This window comes from Fusarium proliferatum, assembly GCF_900067095.1.
Source record: "Fusarium proliferatum ET1 genome assembly, contig: FPRO_scaffold004, whole genome shotgun sequence".
NCBI lineage: Eukaryota > Fungi > Ascomycota > Sordariomycetes > Hypocreales > Nectriaceae > Fusarium > Fusarium proliferatum.
The window spans coordinates 1526187-1544685 of NW_022194793.1; the positions used below are offsets into that span (position 1 = coordinate 1526187).

Consider the following 18499-nt stretch of genomic DNA (forward strand, 5'->3'; position numbering starts at 1 on the left):
TTCGTTACTCCAACGTCGTCTAACATAATTTGTCTTTCCAACCAGAAAAGCCTTATTCTATCCACTCGATCGGTATGTATCTGTTACTTCATTTTCTATTCTTTTACTGCTTATAGCACTGTCCTTCACTTGGTCTCGGGTGTCTGGTGCTGCATCGCCCTCATCACGAACTGCGCTCGTGTCCTCTTGTTCACCTGACGAACAGCTTGCTAATCTCAATAGCAGTCACTTTGATTATCCAGTATTAATCACTATCAATTTTGATCCAAGTACGTCCACAGCTGCTTCCCAGTACTTCCCAAGGCTGATTCCATTACCAGTGGCGGACTTGATGGATTCCGAGAAGGGTTCTGCCCAAACTCCTCAAATGTTCCGGGTTGGCAAGCAGAAGAGATCTCGATTCTTTTTCATGCTGTGTGTTGGTTTTCTGGCTATCACATGTGCAATTCCCGTCATTTTTGGCATGGGTGTTGTTAGCGCAGTCTATGGTATGTTTTTGCAACTTGCTGTTTCCACGGCTTGCGACGGACTGACCAAGTAATAGCCAACCTCCATTTCCTGCGGCTAAACGAGACTGTCGGTTTTCGTTCAAGTGATCAGGTGCACAACATTGCTCGCCATCTCGAGAGCACCGGTGGTTCATACCCAATCTCGTATGTCCCAAACTCCTAGGTACTTTTATGATGCCCGAGAAGCCACTGACCCCTGGAAATAGGACTAAGACGGCTCTATCTACAATTTACGGTGTCAGCTACACCTCGAATGCTGATGTGGTCACCGAGGTTGCAACCGTTACTGGAACCCGCTATGTCACTGTACCTGGCGAAACCCTGTCTGTTTCTGTCACCACACGGGAGAGCACTATCGAATACTGCGAGGTTCAGGTCGTTACCATGACCGAGAGCTACACGGTCACTGTACCTAACGACAAGGTCTCCCAGAGCTCCTCGGGTGATGCTGTTGGAGCCACCGTGACCGGCAACCCAGAGACTGTGACCGAGAACAAGACTGATTTCTCTCTTACCAGTGGTCCATCCGATGCAGTCGTTACCGGTAACCCAGAGACTGTGACCGAGAATGAAACTGATTTCTCTCTCACCAGCGGTCCATCCGATGCAGTCGTTACCGGTAACCCAGAGACTGTGACCGAGAATGAAACTGATTTCTCTCTCACCAGCGGTCCATCCGATGCAGTCGTTACCGGTAACCCACAGACCGTGACTGAGAGCAAAACCGACTTTTCTCTCACTGTTGGTTCATTCGATGTCCTCACCACCTCCAGCCCTGATACCACCACGAATACTTTCGAGGTCTCCTCGCCCGTCCCCAAACCGCACACAACTATTACCATTCAAAGTCTCTATCCACCTCGGCAAGGTCTGAGCACTGTCACCCAGTACACCACTGTTGAGAAGACCATCACAGCTCCCGACTCATTCATCACTGTCACTTTGACTAGCAAATGCCCAGAATGTTCACCCACCGTGTCCGTTTCTCCTACCAGTAGTACCACAACGACTGTTTACGAAACTGCTGGTGTGCCCCCAACCTCTACAACAACTATCATGGTTCCGCCTCCTGCTTACCCACCCTACCCAACCGCCAACAATACCTTACTACCAGGTCCATCCGGTAGTGTTACTGTTGTGCCTACTGTGCCTACTCCAACCCCTGTTGCCGTCTCAGGAGGCACCAAGAAGCCCGAGCCTCGTGGGTGGGGAGGTACCAGCGGCACCACCAATCTTAGCTGCACCGTTATGTTGGTGGCCATTATCATGTTTGCATTCTGAGCTTTGACGGGGTAATCGGAAAGGAACGGTAGGAAAGCACTTGCAAGACGAGCAAGGGCCACGTTAGGAGAATTGGAGTTTCTACGGTCAGAACTGGCATTGGACTTGATATCCAAACTGGAAATGGAATTGAGATGATCTGTAAATCCGCTCTTGGCTTGCGCGATGCTGCGTACCTAGGTAATGAATAAGGGGACGCCGGGGACTAGGTATAGATAAAAAGTTCAATATCGCAACATGGGTACTTCTAATTTCGGCTCCGAATTCTTGATGTTGATGTTGCTTGAGGTTTGCTAATATCTCCTAATTTCATGTAAGCTATGGCTGTATTGAAGACGATGTGTCTGTTCAAATCAAACTTGCGAGATGGTATGCGGTGTAGTGGTGAAATATGAGAATCTCCTATCCATAAATCCTTTCCCAACGCCTTGCCCCATCGATACAGAACCAATATCCCCGGACGCCGTTTTTGCCTGTCGATTAATCTATCTTGCAGGGCCCCGGCTCGCCCGAGCCTTCCAGGCATTCTTGATTTCCCCAGCTGCTCTGTACAGGTCCTTTTCCGAAACCCGGTCCTCGATGCTTTGAAGCACACTCTTAGTTGTGCTGATGTGGTTGGCCTCGTTCTTATCGTCACGGAAGCGCACAATACGCCACCGACCCTGCTCATCGATGTTACATTCAACCACTCGCCAGTTGAGCGGATCGTTGAGCGACTTGAGAGTCTCCCACTCCTCATCGGAGATGAACACGCTGTTGAAATACTCGTACTTTTCGGGGCCGCTACCCCCTGCGTAGACGTACAGATCAGCCTTGGGGACGCTGTCATAATCAATGAATGGCTCAGTGATGCCTTCGCGGCGCTCCTCGTCGCTGGGCTCGACTTCCACAAAGTCCAGGGACAGGCGGCAATCCACAGTGTTCTCTTCTGGCGGTTTCCATTTCAAGATGTGGTTGTCAGTGCCGTGTTTGTAAGCAGTGGTGCGACAGGTGAAGATGAGGCCGTCGTTGCCGTGCTTTAGCTTGGGAAGGATATCTCTGAACATCATATCAATGGCGTAGGCAAACTGGGGCTTCTTCATCTCCACGTAGAAGGGCTGGAACTCTAGTTCCTGAGGGTATTCCTGATAAAGTTTCTTGTAGGGGCGATAGAATCGTTGGTCAAAATATGCGAGCCGCTTATCGAGCGTTCGTTCCATGAGCAGGGCACCATCCAGTACCAGACAGTCAAAGACCAGAAACATGGGGACGCGCTTCCCGTCGGAGCCTGTGTCCCAAACCAGTTCACCGTCGATCAACGTGTTCGTGTGGAATGCTTCCGGGGAGTTCTCGAGAGGAAAGTGCAGGCTCCTGTTCGTGATGAACCAAAAGTCGTTTTTGCGATCGATTAGGTAGTGGGCCTCGTTTCCATTCTCGTCTGTTGTCGAGTAGAGGAGATATCTGATACCGTCGGACTTTTCGACTACGTAGTAACTACAAGGTCACCGTCAGCTGTTGGTTCTAGATCGCGAAATAGCGTCCCATGTCAATCTTACTCGTGCTGAGCGAGCTCCTCGAGGTGCTGACGGGCGAAGCTCACGGGCTGCGCACCGGGAAAGCCAGTAGCAGACCTGTTGAGAAGGTTTGCGACCTCCTTGCGCATTTCGTGGAGTAGTTGTCCTTGAGCCTTGATGCCTGGCTCCGCGATAGAGGCGATGGGCCCATCTTGTTGGGCCATCGCGATGACTGTGGTGAGGATGCACCGGCAAAGGTCTGATTGTTGTTGCGACAATGAAGCTACTGTCCTTTATGATAAATGCTTATCGATAAGGACCACTTACAGCCTACAGGATCGCATACTAGGTACCCCATTGTGCTCCCACCAGTAGGTTGAGGTACGCATGGAGCATAGGTATTGTTTGGGAGAGATGAACTCTTTGAGGGTATTTGAGGATTTCCAATTTAATTTTCATCATCATCATTTATTATTGTTAAAAAAAGGATTTTTTGCACTTTTGCTCTTTTCTGTTATGTAGCATTCCTGTAAGAGGGAGGATAACAAATCGAAGTAGGCAGCCATTTGGGCTGGACGGACCTAAACATACTCAGTATATACATTAGATTTCATTAAAGCTCATTTTCTTCTTCTTCAAGCCAAATTGCAACGTCTATTTGTAAGGTCTACATTCGTGTGACACTTGCACGGTCTTTAGTGTCAGACTTCTGGCTCTCCTGGCGAGACCAGTAATTCATGGGGAAAAGACTACACGAAATTCGCAGAGATGCACAACTTCACGATATGTTATAAGGAATACAAGCATCGGTGCAGAGACCGAAGCAGAGAAGAAGCCATCGAACTACATGGGAATATCATTCCTCTCTTCTTATCATCTACGGCTTTCAAAGCATCCCATCAGGCACGCAAAACAACAGAATACAACATGTTTAGGACTCGTCAATCTTCTCTACCTCTGCTCGAGCTTCCTCCCATTGTTGCTTACTTTTCTTGGCCCACTCGATCTGGCTCTGGGCATAGGCGAGCTAGTGGATGTTAGCGATTAGTCAAGACTGAGCTAATAAACTCACCATGTAGCGTCGCAAGTCGTCCTCCTTGTCCTTTTGGAATCGCTTCATATCCTTTAGGACACTCGCGCTGGCTTCTTTGACATCGCGCTCCGAGACAACCTGAGCTTGTTCTAACTGACCGATGCTCTCTCTCGTCTTTCCAATCAAATCGCGGCGTGTTCTCTCTGGATCGACGTCAACGACCCCTTGTACTGCATGCCGGATGGGTCCAAAGATCTTGTTCGTTATCGAGTTCCCACTGGGCATCTTCTTATGCGACGGCGCACTGGTACTCCTTTCGGGTAGCCCCTGACTGGCTGAAGGTGTGTGCGAGGAAAAGTCTCCGTGGGCCCCAGGAAAGTCAGAATCGATGGACTCGGTGTCGTCCTGGCCACCATCACGCCGTTGATGAGAGGACGGCTCCTTAAGGCTCGCCGATCGCTTTGGCGGTGGTGATATTTGCTGACTGCCCGAGAGGTAATTTTCAATCCTTCGAGCTTCGGCTTCACTCTGTTCTAGTTGGTCGAGCAGCGCTCGCTTCTTGTTCAGCTCTTCGCTAGTCAAGTCTTGTTGCACACGCTTGAGCACACGATACTTTAGTACACTTCGAACAACACCCGCAAATTGCGCATGCTCACGCATTGGTTCGGCAAAGCTAGCACCCAAAGAACCTGAGAGCTCCTCTGTGGCGATATATGATAGATCAGCTGCCTGGCCTATTCGCTCAATGGCCGGTCCGAGCGACGGTGCCTGCTCTGAAACCGCAAAGGCGTTGTAGACGGACCCTAGCTCACAGAGATCGGCAGCCAATGAGGAGAGATGACTGAGAGTTCGTCTGTTCACCTTTTCCATTGGGCCAGTAAGAAGCTGTTCGAGTTCCTTGATCGAGGACTCGTATGAGATGAAATAAGGGTCCAGCTCCTGTTCGCCCAAATTGTGACCCTCAGGTGGAAACCGGCCGAAGGCGTGAGGTCCTGCTTGTATATGGCCCGAGCTATTATCGTGATTGGTACCGGCCACCGTCTTGAGCTTTGCCGATGCTGCCGGGATTGGCAAGTAGCTGTGCGCGGGAGTTGGGTTTGCGGGGTCCAGCGGAGGCGCTTTCAAGATCGACTTGGGAATTGACGACACGGGATGAGAGTGCAAGACCTCGCTCTATTATACAGTTAGTAGTGACATCTGCGCGTTCAGAGACACGACATACCCAGCTAGCATTAGGGTCCAGGAACCGCCACCAAACTCCATCAGTTCGGATTTCGTCCATTCGGCGGCAGCGATTTAAAAAGACTGCCAACATGCGCTTTCGAAGATCAATGATTTGCTGGTCCTGCTTCGCATTCGTGGGGTTCGCAGCATAATCAGCCATCGTGTGCTTCTCGGGGATGGGAGGAACAATTAAGGTAGGGTGAAGGCGCGTAAGGGCATCGCGCAGAGAAGCAAACTCTGAATATCGGCGGCGCACTTCAAGATCCTGTCACGTAGTCGTCAGTGAAATACCTCGGAGGACTAGCAGTAGATGGACGTACGCCAGTCTTGATAGTGTACACGATATATCTGCCGCCGCTCTCTAGGCTCTTGCCAGCATCCGTGATGACGATAGATAATTTGGGGTTCTCATATAGGATCTGCTCGATGCGACTGTCGTAACCACCAGGCTTGCGCTTAGGGCCGGGATCCTGCGCCGAGTCCCCATCGTCGTCATCACCGCCGTGGCCAAACTGTCCATGCTCATCATCGCTACTGGAGGTGGGTGTTTGAGGTGGCTCGAACGATTGGTCTGAGAGAAAATCGTAAGTATCATTGATCTCTTCCTCGTCCTCTGACAGAATTGAATCAACCATCTCAGCGACGGTTTGGGAATGGTGTCTAGTGAAATGGTATGGGTAATCGACATACAATTACGAGTTGACGGGGACGTCGGGTTGACAGACGACGACTGCGAGTCCCGCCTGTCAAAGCTGGTGCCGTACGGGTTATTGTCCTCGTCATTCCACATTCTGACGACTTGCTGAGGGCAATCGCGACAGGTGTTGCGGAAAGAGGTACTCAATACAACTCAAGGTGGTCTATTTCGCGCGTTTAAACCGGGAGCCTGGACAGAGAGAAGCTGGTAGGCTGCGGGTGAAGGACGAGAGCTTCAAGCGCAAGGTAGATCGTAGCTAGCGGGGGAGGGGCAAGCATGGGTCGAATGAGGCGATACGATACGATGGTTCATGCGCTGAAGCTGACTACCTTGGGTACATTCAGGCCTATTGTTCCCGGTCGTGGAGTCGAAATAAGCAGAGCATGTATGAGAAGAAGTCCACCTAGGTGAAGATAGAAGTCGCGGTCGTCGGTCGGCGGTGGAAGTAAGGTTAGTGCCTACCTAGGCAAGGTAGTGAAGGGAAGGGGATGACGTTGAATGGGGCTGGGCCAAGTTGGCTATGGCTGAAGTTGGCCTAGGTTATCAATTCCTCTGTGCCGCAAGTGCCTTACTTAGTACCTAGGGTAGGTAGGTTATCCACTGTTCACTGTTGGGATGGACAGCAGGTGACAAGGTGTGTCTCGAACTTTGTTCTACCTGTTGTGGAACCTTTCTAGGTAATGGCTACCCGAGTCAAATGGGTATTGACATGAACCCCATCAGTCAACCTCGAGTACCTAAATACATAGGTGCTTTATATAACCAAATGTCAATTTTCTACTCTGATTTTCTACTAGACAAGTCACTCTCAAAGGTGACAAAACGTTGTCTCATGCTCGCGTCTTTCGCGTGAGCGCACCCTTGATTTTCTTACTCCCAAGTCACTCCGCATTGAGTGTCTACCTATCTACAGTAAGCATCCTTCCTTGTCTTCATGCCTTCATCCAACAGAGCCTTCTTATGAGGTACCTCCGCGACCACCGACTCCCCACTGTGCTTGCGCCTCGGCGATCGAGGTGTCAATCTCGGGCAGCTTACGTCCTCTACCCGTGGGTGCGGCCATGAACTTGATCTCAACAAGGTAACGAAGGTACCTACCGATATCCTCACGAGAAATGCCGTCTCCTGCGCTATCGTCAATGTCTGTCCAGCGGTCTGCATCGGCCCTAAGAACAGCCACGGCGTTCCTATCATCTAGCTCAGGAGCACGAGTAGTGCTTGGGAGATTTGCAGTAGCCATATGGAATAGCGGCATCAATGCGTTTTGTTCCTGATCCTTCTCCACGGCTCCGGCCGACACAAACTCCTCCAGCTGCGACTTCCAGATGTCATAGTCAACCTCGGGTACTTCGTAACCGTAGTAACTTAGTGCAGAGAGGAGCTCGTTCATCCGCAGACGGGGGTGAGCAGTAACGTGCACCACGTTCATGCCAGGGAGAGGGTTCAGCGTCGAAGCGACAACAACACGTGCGACGTGATCGACAGGGACAGCATTGACCGAGTTGATGATGCGAGGACGAGCACCAAGCTGGCAACAGCCCTTCAAGAGGCGTACGATCCAATCGTCGGTGTTCGAGACACCGCTGCTGCGGCTGCCAAGGATGTAGCCTGGTCGGACGATTGCGCCGCGGAGACCACGGCGGCCGGCCTCGCGGACGAGTTGCTCAGACACCCACTTGGTTTGCCCGTAGCCGGTTCCTAGACCGGTGCGGTTGGGGAGCAAGTCATCGGACTCGAGAACGGCGCCCCGGCCTGTAGCTGTCTGGGCGTCGGACAGGTTGATGTAGTAGTCGGTGTCGAGGGTCGAGGTTGAGGAAACGAATGAGAAGAGCTTGGGCTTGCCCTCATTACAGAGCTTCATAGCGTCGATAGTAGAGAGAACATTCGGCCCCATCATCTGTTCGTAACGAGCGATCCAGTGAACGTACGCAGCGTTGTGGATAAATGCATCAGCTGTATCAGCGACGTGCTTCCAGCTAGCATCATCAAGGCCAAGACGAGGCTTAGAGAGATCACCAATAACGCAGGAGATCCTATCAGTCCAAGAGTCTTGCCAGAGACCGTAGCCCTTGAGAGATCTTACAAGACGCTCCTTTGCAAACCTAAGGTCCTTGGCTCCTCGGATACAAGCGATCAGCTTGGTGTTCTTTCTGTCGAGGATATCCTTGGCTAGGTATGCGCCGAGAAAGCCAGTAGCCCCGGTAAGAAAGAAAGTGGCGCCGTTAGAAGGGCCCAGAGCATCGGGGTTCGCGCTTTGGTACTTCGCGTCTAGGGTATTGGTAAGCTCATCGAGGGAGTCAGAGTAAACATTATCGTTGGAATGGTCGACTGTGACAGCCTGGCCGCTGCGAAGACTGTCGACTGCGCTGCCCAGGCCGCGAATAGTGGGGTTTGCATAGAGAACACCGATGGTGACATCAGCACGCAGTTCCTTGCGAATGTTAAGTAACAGTTGCTGGGCAAGAAGACTGTGGCCACCGCAGTCGAAGAAACTTGAGTCCGGCCTGGAAATCGAGTGTCAGTATTTAAATGGTAGATGTGTGAACTATCAGTGGAATCATACCTGACCATCTTGGCGTTCAAACCCGGGATTAGGGTTGACCATTGTGTCGCAATAGTCTTTTCAGTCTCAGATAGGCTCTCCCAGCTCTTCAGATCCTCTTCCGAAGCATCCTCTGTCATGAGAGAGGCATCGGGGAAAGGAAGATTAGGAGAGTCAACCTTTCCGTTCGGGTTCAGAGGCAGCTTCTGTAACACAATGTAGATCGAAGGAACGGAGTGCGCCGGTAAGCGAGACTTGAGGTGGTCTCGCACCTCGGCTTGGATACGGCGAAACCTCTTGAGGTAGACATTACAGGGTCCCATTTCTACACCCTCCTCGTCGATATCCTGGAGGCCCTGAGTCTCAAGCCAACGCTTCCATTCAGCGATCTCAGGGACGATGTAGCTGACAAGTGTCGGCTCCTCATTACGATCTCTTCGAACCAGTGTCTTGCAGTCTCTGATCAGAGGACTGCCACCAAGGTTCGCATCAATCTCGTTGAGTTCAATGCGGAATCCACGGATCTGTCAGAGTTAGCTTTGTAAAAACGTACAATGGAATCAATCGTTGACCACCTTAACTTGTGAGTCCATACGGCCCAGGACACGCACAGCCCCATCTGGTCGATATTCTCCAAGGTCACCTGTGACGTAAAGTCTGTCTCGCGGCCCCTTGTAGTACTTGCGCCAAGGTTCGCCCTTATCGTTGGCCTCGTCCGCCTCCACCCACTTTTTGTTATCAACAAACCAGTTATCGATGAACTTCTCCTTGTTCTTCTCGGAATCATTGAGGTATCCTTCGGCAAGACCAGCAGCGCGGATATAGATCTCTCCAACCACACCGATCGGACAGATCTTGGTGTGGTCTTCTCGATCCACAACCAATACCTGGACGCCCTTCATGCCCCAGCCAGCGGGGATAGAGTCGCCGAGCGAGTCCAGGGCTGCAGGGTCCTCCTGGGCGGAAGGAACCTCAAAATAGGATACAGCGCGAGAAGTTTCTGTGGTTCCGTACATGTTGATGATGGTGCAGGCGGGACCTAGCTGACGAAGACTCCTACAGTCGCGAGTAGTGAGGACGTCACCAACAAAGAAGACCTGGCGCAGGCTAGGAAACTGCGCTGTAGCGCCACCAACCAGAATCTGTCCCATGGCAGGCGTAAGGTGAGTTGTTGTTGGTGACCACTTTCTCATCCATTCGCTCAGCCTTACGTGCTGGATATCCTCCTTGGCGGGCAGGATTAGGCTTGCGCCCAAGGCCAGAGGCGTCATGATATCTGAGGTCAGAGTTAGTCACAGCTGTTCAACACATGGTGAATGAATCCCGCACCTCGCTGAATTGGGTCATGGGCTATTCCGGAAAGGCAGGCGAATACGCTTTCTGATGAGAGACCGAACCTCTCAGCCATCCACGGGAAATACTTTGCTAGACTGTAATGACGGCCAAGCACGCCCCTATTAAACGTTAATAAAGGTTCAAGCTCTTAGCAAGCTGGAGCGACGAGAAAAGAAAAACTCGTACTTGGGCAATCCTTGCGTTCCGCTCGTGAACGACAGCGTACAGTTAGAGTCAGGTCCAATGAGCACGTCGGGAGGTGTTGAGGCCCTCTCCTTTACGTTGGCGAAGATATCAGCACTGCCTTCGCCCGCAATCAACTCGCCATCGTCGGTGAAGCGGAGGTCTGGGATCTTGATCTTAATGGCAAGTTCATCATCAATGCACTTTTGGACAAGAGGAGCAAGAGGACTGTGTCAAGACGTTAATCGGGGGGAGCTCGCGGGTCATCAGGAGTTGGGGTTGGCCTTACCCGCTCTCCTCCGTAGCCTTGCGAATGGAGATGAGCGCCTTGGGCTTGGAAACTTGAAGATAGACTGGTATGGTACGTTAGCTGAAGTTGATTTCCGTCCTCGTCCGGTGTATGCCATACTTTGTTGTCTTTGCGGAGGGTACTGAGGATCAAGGACAGTGACGATAGCACCAGCCGCCAGGGTCCCCATGTATGCACAGACCAATTCAACTGAGCGGTGCGCAAAGATCATGACTACGTCTCCATTCTGGATGCCGGAGTCGCGTAAGTAATTTGCGATGTTGTTACTTGCTTCATCAATTTGGCGATAGGTATAGGTTCTTGTTGGCGCCCTGCATGCGTTGTTAGCGACTGATGCAATTACGACATGTTTCAATGCAGGGGGACATCATCAACCCACTTCGAGGTCACAGTCTCTGTCACACAAAGCCTGTTAGGATGAGCCAGGGCATTCTTGTGGAATATCTCATGAATGCCTCCAATGTAGCCTCCCCAGTCGAGATCTTCAGTAGGGTCAGGTAGTGACATTGTGCCGGCTCAACTTGTACACAATGCAGGGGAAATTCCTGGCAGTTACAGCCAATGAATGAATGATGCGAAGAGATTGAGCGGCCAAGGGCGTTGGTCAATTCAAACTCTCGATATGTCGTCCCCAGATGTAACAGAGCGACGGTCTGAGGCCATTTAAGAATGAATGAATTTGGCTTGTGGCTTTCAATGCGTCACACAGGAAATTTCTATGGAGCTCCGAGAGCGGAGGGCCAGTATAGGGTAGTTGATCTGCAGGTGGGCACGTGATGGTATTTCGCATCTTGGCGTCGCTTTTCATATACAAATAAATAGGTACGTAGTGATATTTACCCTGGTGACAAAAAGACTGAGGTAATTTTACTCCGAGTCTACTAAACCTCGAGACTAGTTTCCTTTGGCTCTTTGTTTTACCAGAGACCTGGCCAACAGCATAGGAAATGGAAAGTGGAAAGTTGGTTGCTTGTGACCTCCGCGGAGCCCTGCTGGACCAAGCCGACTTCGGGTGTGGCTGTCAAGGGAAATCCAATGGTTGTTGACCGTTACATAGAGTCAAATATACACCAACCATCCTGTTACTGATGACCTAGTAATTGTGCATTGGCTGCCAACACATCCCTGCAAGAAGATCTAGTATCTCCTTACTAGATCACGGAGTTCAATAACTTGCAACTCTACTCTTTTAAGCCAACCGAAACCAAATGTTATAGACTCACAAGCCGCATGTCTCAAGCACATGGCTAGTAGATGCCGCCCCCTTGATGAGTGGGCTGAGGTGTTGAAGGGCCAGTAATGCCTTCAGTCATGTAGTTTGCATTGGGTTGTCTAAGTCAATAGATCAGTGCCAATCAAAGCAAAGAATGCGAACCCAAAAACTGACGTGTTGTCACAATTTCTTCTGTGCATCTCACGACCTCGGTGGTGCTGCTCACACTCAGGATGGTATGTCCTAGTAGGTGACTGACGGGACAATGTTGGCGTACAAGCACGAGATTTTCGCCTGATGGTATGTTAGTACTATATGAATCTTATATACGAGCGTACCCTACCCAGGCATCACAACTTCGAGTTGGTCAATATGCTGTCGAGCGTCCAACATTTCAGACTTGGGAATCGGTTGCCTTTCCATGGGCTTGAAAGGGGGTCTGAGAGGCAGCATGACCAAAGGGTTGTGATAATCTGACAGGTTGCTATCATTGGCGTCTGACAGATTTGTGTGTGAGCGAGATTTTTGCCCGTCGGATGCGTTCTGATGAGTATGTGGTGGTTGCACATTGGAGATTAGATCGTAATCGTCACTATGAACTGTCGCTGCAGCAGAGCCTGGCGACCGGATTCCATCACTGCCCGCTGTGTCGCTCCTGTCACTTCCCCCAGAGTGATCCGAGGGACTACTATGATGCCCAAGGTTTTGGCTGGGGCGAGGTGCTTCATGAGCCTCTGTTTGTTTATCCGTAGATTTGTATACGTTTGATTCCGGATGAGAGCCTTCAGGCTGAGGCTGAGGCTGTGGTATGGTATGGGTTCCGGGAACTGATTCGCTGCTCACGGTCGAAGCTCTTCCCAGAGGAAGCCCAAATGCTCGACGGAGACGCTGACGCCACGAAGGATGACGAGGGGGTAAACCGCTCGAAGACATAGAAGCTGGGCATGACCCGGAACGCTGCATTGGTCGGACTGGCTCATTCTGGCGAGTCGTAGGTTGAAATACTGGCTGTGCTTGAACGTATGTAGTTGGCTGAACAGGTAGAAATACTGGGATCTGCTGCTGAGGCATCACTCCTGAAGGACCCTGAAGATGCGGGAGGGCAACTGGAGCGAGAGGGGGGTGATAGAGCACAGGCTGATATGATACCCGTTGGCTTGGGAATCTCGGAACAGGAGGTAGTTGTACTAGTGAAACAGTCGGGGCGAGGGCAAACGAGCGTCTTCTACGCCTCCGTTGGCGGCGGAGCACAATTTCCTGGTGAGCTGTCGTTATTCTCCCAAGGTAGTACATGTAGGCAAAGAGAAGAACGATCAAGATGACTGTAGCACTGGTGATGATACCTGCTTGTTCAGAGGGAGTCAGGCAGTCCCAACCCAAACACTTGTGACCCCGAACATAAAGGCTCATTGTGTTGGGCCAGGCGATGCCCACCTTGTTGACAGGAGGAACAGGGGCCATCGCACCGAAGCTTTGCAGATTGTCTTTTCTGTACCTAAGAGAAAGGACTGATTGAACCTCGCAAACTTGAGTGGGTGACGAAGTTGGGAAGAGTCCTCCTGGGGATGGGCAAGGACGAAGAAGATGATATCATTCCTATGACTTATTGAAGGCATGGAGGAAGAGAATAAGCGAGGATAGATGCCTCGAATGAAAACTATATCTGAACCTCTAGGAGGGACATGGACACCTGAGCGTGAGAACTCATCATTGTCAAAGTTGGCTGACACTGTCAGCCAGCTTCCCAGTGTTCACCGGGCCAGCGCCCTGGGCCTGTGAACGTTGGAAGTAATAGAAACATCAGTATTTGACACCTGAAATAGAGAGGCTGGAGCGGGTATAGGGATTGTGATGCCGTACATGACGATATGGTGATGCTCGAGAAGCATGAACAGAGGGAAATGTATTGCATAGGAACATGCTCTTTTCTGGCTCACGAAGTCTATGAACCGAGTACATAGGACGTTGATTGGAGCCATGAAATACAAGACAGAATAATCAGTGATATAGAGACTTATAGAAAAAAAAAGGTACTGCCTTTATTTGTTTAATTATAGTAGATGTAGTAAATCGTTATTATAATAGTAGTCTACAAAGGCATAAACAGGCCTATTTGCAGAAAAACAAGTAGCAATATACATATAAAATACTATAATACAACTATTAGCTCATGTTTCTTAAATTAAAATTAGTATTAAAGAGCCTGACTATCTCGTAGGTTGTGATCACCTCAATGGAAGCTGGAGATTTCGCCGTGTAAGTCATTGGCCAATCAGCGAGTTGCCCTCGTCCCACTAATATGCACTGAAGTACGTACCGCATTGCAAGACCTGGGACGCCTGGGTGCAGCTTCTCAGATTCTCTTTCATCCTGCGAATGCAACAAGGCCAGGTTGATACGCCCAAAACTTCATACGCCATCATCACAACCCGCCCTCCTCTCACTCGCGTAGATAATCTCACACAGGCTCGCTCAGATTCTGCGATTGATTATGTCACTTGGTCTTTGAACCACTCGATGAGCTGATCCTCCTTTAACTCGAGGCGCATTGCTACCAGCTCCGAGCGACGCGTTCCTCGAACCAACTTTTTTCTTTCCCGAACGAACAGCACCACTCTTTTATCCTCACGCCACTCATTAACCACAATGTCCTCTTCACAAACAGCCGCCGCGAATGGTGTCAATGGCGGAACACGGTCCGCGCCGGTCAGTATCCGATTTACTGACATCCCCTCCGCCATCGACATTCCCGTGCAAGGTGACCAGGAAGATGAGGCTGTCGAAATCGACCTCGAGGACCTCGTCGATGACCCCACCGAACTCTGTACCCTCTTCGAGAACGAGCGCGCCGCCAAAACCTACTGGATGACCGTCGCTCTAGCTTATGCCAAACAACACAAGATCGATCATGCCATCGAGATGCTCCAGCGAGGCGGCAGCGCCATCCAAAGCAACAGTTCCAACCCGCGCGATAAAGTCAGCATGATCTGTTGTCTATGTTGGATGTATCTGTGGAAGAGCAGAGAGGCTCCCCGTGTCGCACCAGAGGGCGCCTCTGTGTCTGATGCCAAGACAAAGGAGTATTATCTTCAGCTCGCGACGTCCTCCCTGAACGATGCCGCTCGACTCAACCCATCGTTCCCCCCCATCTTTCTCGCCCGCGGCGTTCTCCTCCTTCTACGAGCCTCTTTGCAGGCACCGTCCAAAACTACTGGAGGCATCGGTTCCGAGAAGCACGAGCTCCTTAAGACTGCCGTGAAGTCCTTCGACGATGCCCTGCGAGTCTCCCAGGGAAAAAACATGCTTGCACTGATGGGAAAAGCTCGTGCTCTATTTTCAATGCACAAGTACCCCGAGTCGCTCACAATTTACCAGGATGTTCTGCAAAAGATGCCTGACTTGGTTGACCCGGATCCCCGAATTGGAATTGGCTGTTGTTTCTGGCAGCTTGGTTTCAAGGATGACGCTAAGATGGCTTGGGAGAGGTGTATTGAGATCAACCCTGATTCAAAGGTTGCCAACATTCTCCTCGGTCTCTACTACCTGGATGCGAGCGGTCATGTACCAGTCAACAGCGACGAATTCCTGAAGCTCTACAAGAAGGCCATGACGGAATACACGCAGAAGTCTTTCAAGCTTGACAAAAACCTCCCCCTTACCTGCTCGACTTTTGCCGGTTACTTCTTATCTCGAAAGTTGTGGGACAATGCCGACAAGCTGGCGCACAAAGCTATCCAATACACAGACGTCAATGCCATTGCCAGTGATGGTTGGTACATGCTTGCGAGAAAAGAGCATTATGACGGTGATACGGAGCGTGCGACGGATTACTATCGCCGTGCCGATGAAGCTCGCGGAGGTACTGAGACGGGCTATCTTCCTGCTAAATTTGGTGTTGCTCAGCTCTCAGTTTTGAAAAATGACTTGGGAGAAGCCAAGCTTCGTTTGGAAAAGATGATTCAACAGTCCAAGAACCATGAGGCTATGATTCTCCTTGGCACGCTTTACGCCGAGGAGGTCTTCGCTAACCAGGTCAGCGACAGCAAGGAGGACAAGTCTGCTGAACTCAAGAAAGCAACCGCTCTTCTTGAGGGCGTACGGAATGCTTGGAAGGACCCGAAGAAGGCATTATCGCCAGATGCCTCAGTTCTCCTCAACTTGGCACGCCTGTATGAGACGGATCGCCCTGACAAAGCTCTGCAATGCTTGCAACAAGTCGAGCAACTAGAATTGGACCAGGTCCCGGCCTCTGAACGACCTGAAGATGTTACTGATGAGGCTGAAATCAAGGCTGCGCTTCGCAAGTCGCTGCCCCCTCAATTACTTAACAACATCGGCTGTTTCCACTCACAAGCTGAGAAACATGAGCTAGCGAGTGACCTGTTTGAGGCAGCGCTAGGTGCATGCATGAAGATTGGCGAGAAGGACCCTGAGATGGACACAGATGCCTTGGTATCCACAATCAGCTTCAACTTGGCTCGAAGCTACGAATCTAGAGGTCTCACAGACAAGGCTGTCGAGGTGTACGAAAGTCTCTTGGCTCGCCACGACGATTACACGGATGCTCGCGCCAGACTTGCCTACATCAAACTCAGGAAGAACCCAAACAAGGAGGGTCCCGACGCCGTCGCCAAGTTGTACCAGGAGAACAATACCGACTTGGAGGTCCGGGCCTTGTACGGCTGGTATCTGGGCCGAGTTGGCTCAAGGAAACGCCCAGCCAACCTGGGTGAGGACAATGAGTTCCGCCATTTCAAGCATACGCTCCAAAACTATGACAAACATGATAGACACGCTCTCGTGGGCATGGGTAACCTGTATCTCATGCAGGCACGAGAGATGCGCCGTGAATCGGACTCGGAAAAACAAAAACGAAGTGCAACCTACGGCAAGGCTGTTGAGTTTTTTGACAAGGCGCTGTCGCTGGATCCAAAGAACGCTTATGCTGCGCAGGGTGTGGCCATTGCTCTTGTCGAGGACAAGAAGGATTACAAGGCGGCACTGGCTATCTTCAACAAGGTCCGAGAAACTATCAGGGACTCTCACCTCTATGTTAACCTGGGACACATATATGCTGAGCTCAGACAATACTCAAAGGCGATTGAGCACTATGAGATTGCGCTTTCCAAAGATGGAAAGGCCAACGATGCAACAATCCTCGCTTGTTTGGGTCGAACATGGTTGAACCGTGGGCGGGCCGAACGTGATGTGGATGCACACATTAAGGCGCTTGAGTGTGCGCAGAAGGTCAGTGGCCCCCTCTCATACTTCGTCGTACTTTGTACATATGCTTACTCCTAATCGACAGGCTCTCGAGGTTGCTCCTGAACAGATGCATTACAAGTTCAACGTGGCTTTTGTGCAAATCCAGCTTGTTACAATGGTCCAAGGATTACCAGAGAACAAGCGTTCGACAGAGCAGCTTGAAAAGGCCGCCGAGGGCCTCGAGGCTGCTATCGCGTCACTGGATGAGATCGCGACGCATCCGCAAACCCCTTACCCTAAGCACGATGTCGAGCAGCGTGCAAACATGGCCCGTAACACCTTGCGTAAACAGCTTGAACGAGCCATCGGTAAGCAGAAAGAGTGGGAGGAGAAGAATAAGGAGAAAATACAGGCAGCCAGAGAGCTACGAGAGGCCGAGCTCCGTCGCCGTGAAGAAACTCGTCAAAAGGCTTTGGAAGCAGAACGGGAGCGACAGGAAAAGATTCGGAAAGAACGTGAAGAGATTGCTGCGCAAGATAAGGCCCTGGCTGAAAAACGCGCTGAAGAGGAACGGGCTCGCGCCGAGGCCGAAATGACGACTGATAGCGAGACGGGGGAGAAGATAAAACGAAAGCGGAAAACCGCTCCAAGGGCCTCGGGAGAATCAAAGCCCAAGAGATCAGGAGGAAAGAAGAAGAAGAAGAGTGATCGTCAAGACGATGAGTCTGAGGAAGAAGAGGAACGTACAAAGAAGCGCCGTCGTCTGACAAAGAAAGAATCATCCAAGTTCAAGTCGGCCGAGATTGTTGTTGACAGCGACGAAGAGAACGAGAACGAAGATGATGAACTCGAGCGTGATGAGAGAAACATCGATCGCGAAGATACTCCTCTATCTGAGGCTGAGGAGAAGGTTGCCGATGATGACAAGATGGAGGTCGACGACCGCGCCAACCAGGAAGGCGAAGACGAAGACGAGGAAGAGATCGCTCCGCGCCAACAGCACAAGCGAGCTCGTCGTGGACGTGTCGTTGACAGTGACGAAGAGGACAATGAGGATGGGGATGCACCTGTGGAAGCATCTGGTGATGAGTCTCGTCCTGCTGCAGATACCAGCATGGCCGACGCAGACGAAGACGAGTGAAAGGAACCACAAGTCGATAATTAAGAATGTAACTTTGCTAATATAAGCTGAAAAAGGATCCCCTCCGGTTGGGATTATTTGTATCATAAGTTAGATGGGTTTCCCATCATGGCGTAGGGATGAATGGAAAGCGAGTTCATTACAATTAGTCATTTAGACTGGTGTACCTCGACAGAGATGATACTTGAGATTAAGCGAATAAATTGTGGTATACAACTAACGTGAATTGACATGTCTTCACGTGTCGTGGTTCTTCATCTATCCCCAGGATGTGCGCCTCCTCAGCGGCCGTGTCCTGTAATTTCAGACTCTACGTATCATTCCGTCTCTTGT

General features: G+C 50.9%; 6 protein-coding genes across 6 annotated transcripts; 2 read left to right on the plus strand and 4 right to left on the minus strand.

The window, feature by feature from the left end:
* Nucleotides 1-331: 331 nt before the first annotated feature.
* FPRO_04674 (uncharacterized protein) lies at nt 332-1790 on the plus strand (the record flags this gene model as incomplete). The annotated part of the gene is made up of 3 exons (XM_031230211.1): nt 332-488; nt 545-653; nt 716-1790. 3 exons carry the CDS (start codon nt 332-334, stop codon nt 1788-1790), a joined length of 1341 nt encoding a protein of 446 aa, XP_031080370.1.
* Nucleotides 1791-2275: 485 nt separating this feature from the next.
* FPRO_04675 (uncharacterized protein) lies at nt 2276-3507 on the minus strand (the record flags this gene model as incomplete). Its single annotated transcript, XM_031230212.1, has 2 exons — nt 2276-3263; nt 3326-3507. The coding sequence occupies 2 exons, from the start codon at nt 3505-3507 to the stop codon at nt 2276-2278; spliced, it is 1170 nt and encodes a 389-aa protein (XP_031080371.1).
* A 707-nt stretch (nt 3508-4214) lies between these two features.
* Nucleotides 4215-6330, minus strand: FPRO_04676 (uncharacterized protein; the record flags this gene model as incomplete). The annotated part of the gene is made up of 5 exons (XM_031230213.1): nt 4215-4310; nt 4356-5489; nt 5539-5805; nt 5861-6200; nt 6245-6330. 5 exons carry the CDS (start codon nt 6328-6330, stop codon nt 4215-4217), a joined length of 1923 nt encoding a protein of 640 aa, XP_031080372.1.
* An 865-nt stretch (nt 6331-7195) lies between these two features.
* Nucleotides 7196-11114, minus strand: FPRO_04677 (putative alpha-aminoadipate reductase large subunit; the record flags this gene model as incomplete). Its single annotated transcript, XM_031230214.1, has 8 exons — nt 7196-8741; nt 8801-9303; nt 9352-10055; nt 10109-10233; nt 10301-10525; nt 10587-10650; nt 10707-10918; nt 10987-11114. 8 exons carry the CDS (start codon nt 11112-11114, stop codon nt 7196-7198), a joined length of 3507 nt encoding a protein of 1168 aa, XP_031080373.1.
* A 740-nt stretch (nt 11115-11854) lies between these two features.
* FPRO_04678 (uncharacterized protein) lies at nt 11855-13281 on the minus strand (the record flags this gene model as incomplete). Its single annotated transcript, XM_031230215.1, has 3 exons — nt 11855-11939; nt 11995-12114; nt 12164-13281. The coding sequence occupies 3 exons, from the start codon at nt 13279-13281 to the stop codon at nt 11855-11857; spliced, it is 1323 nt and encodes a 440-aa protein (XP_031080374.1).
* Nucleotides 13282-14466: 1185 nt separating this feature from the next.
* Nucleotides 14467-18166, plus strand: FPRO_04679 (uncharacterized protein; the record flags this gene model as incomplete). Its single annotated transcript, XM_031230216.1, has 2 exons — nt 14467-17067; nt 17129-18166. The coding sequence occupies 2 exons, from the start codon at nt 14467-14469 to the stop codon at nt 18164-18166; spliced, it is 3639 nt and encodes a 1212-aa protein (XP_031080375.1).
* Nucleotides 18167-18499: the final 333 nt, after the last annotated feature.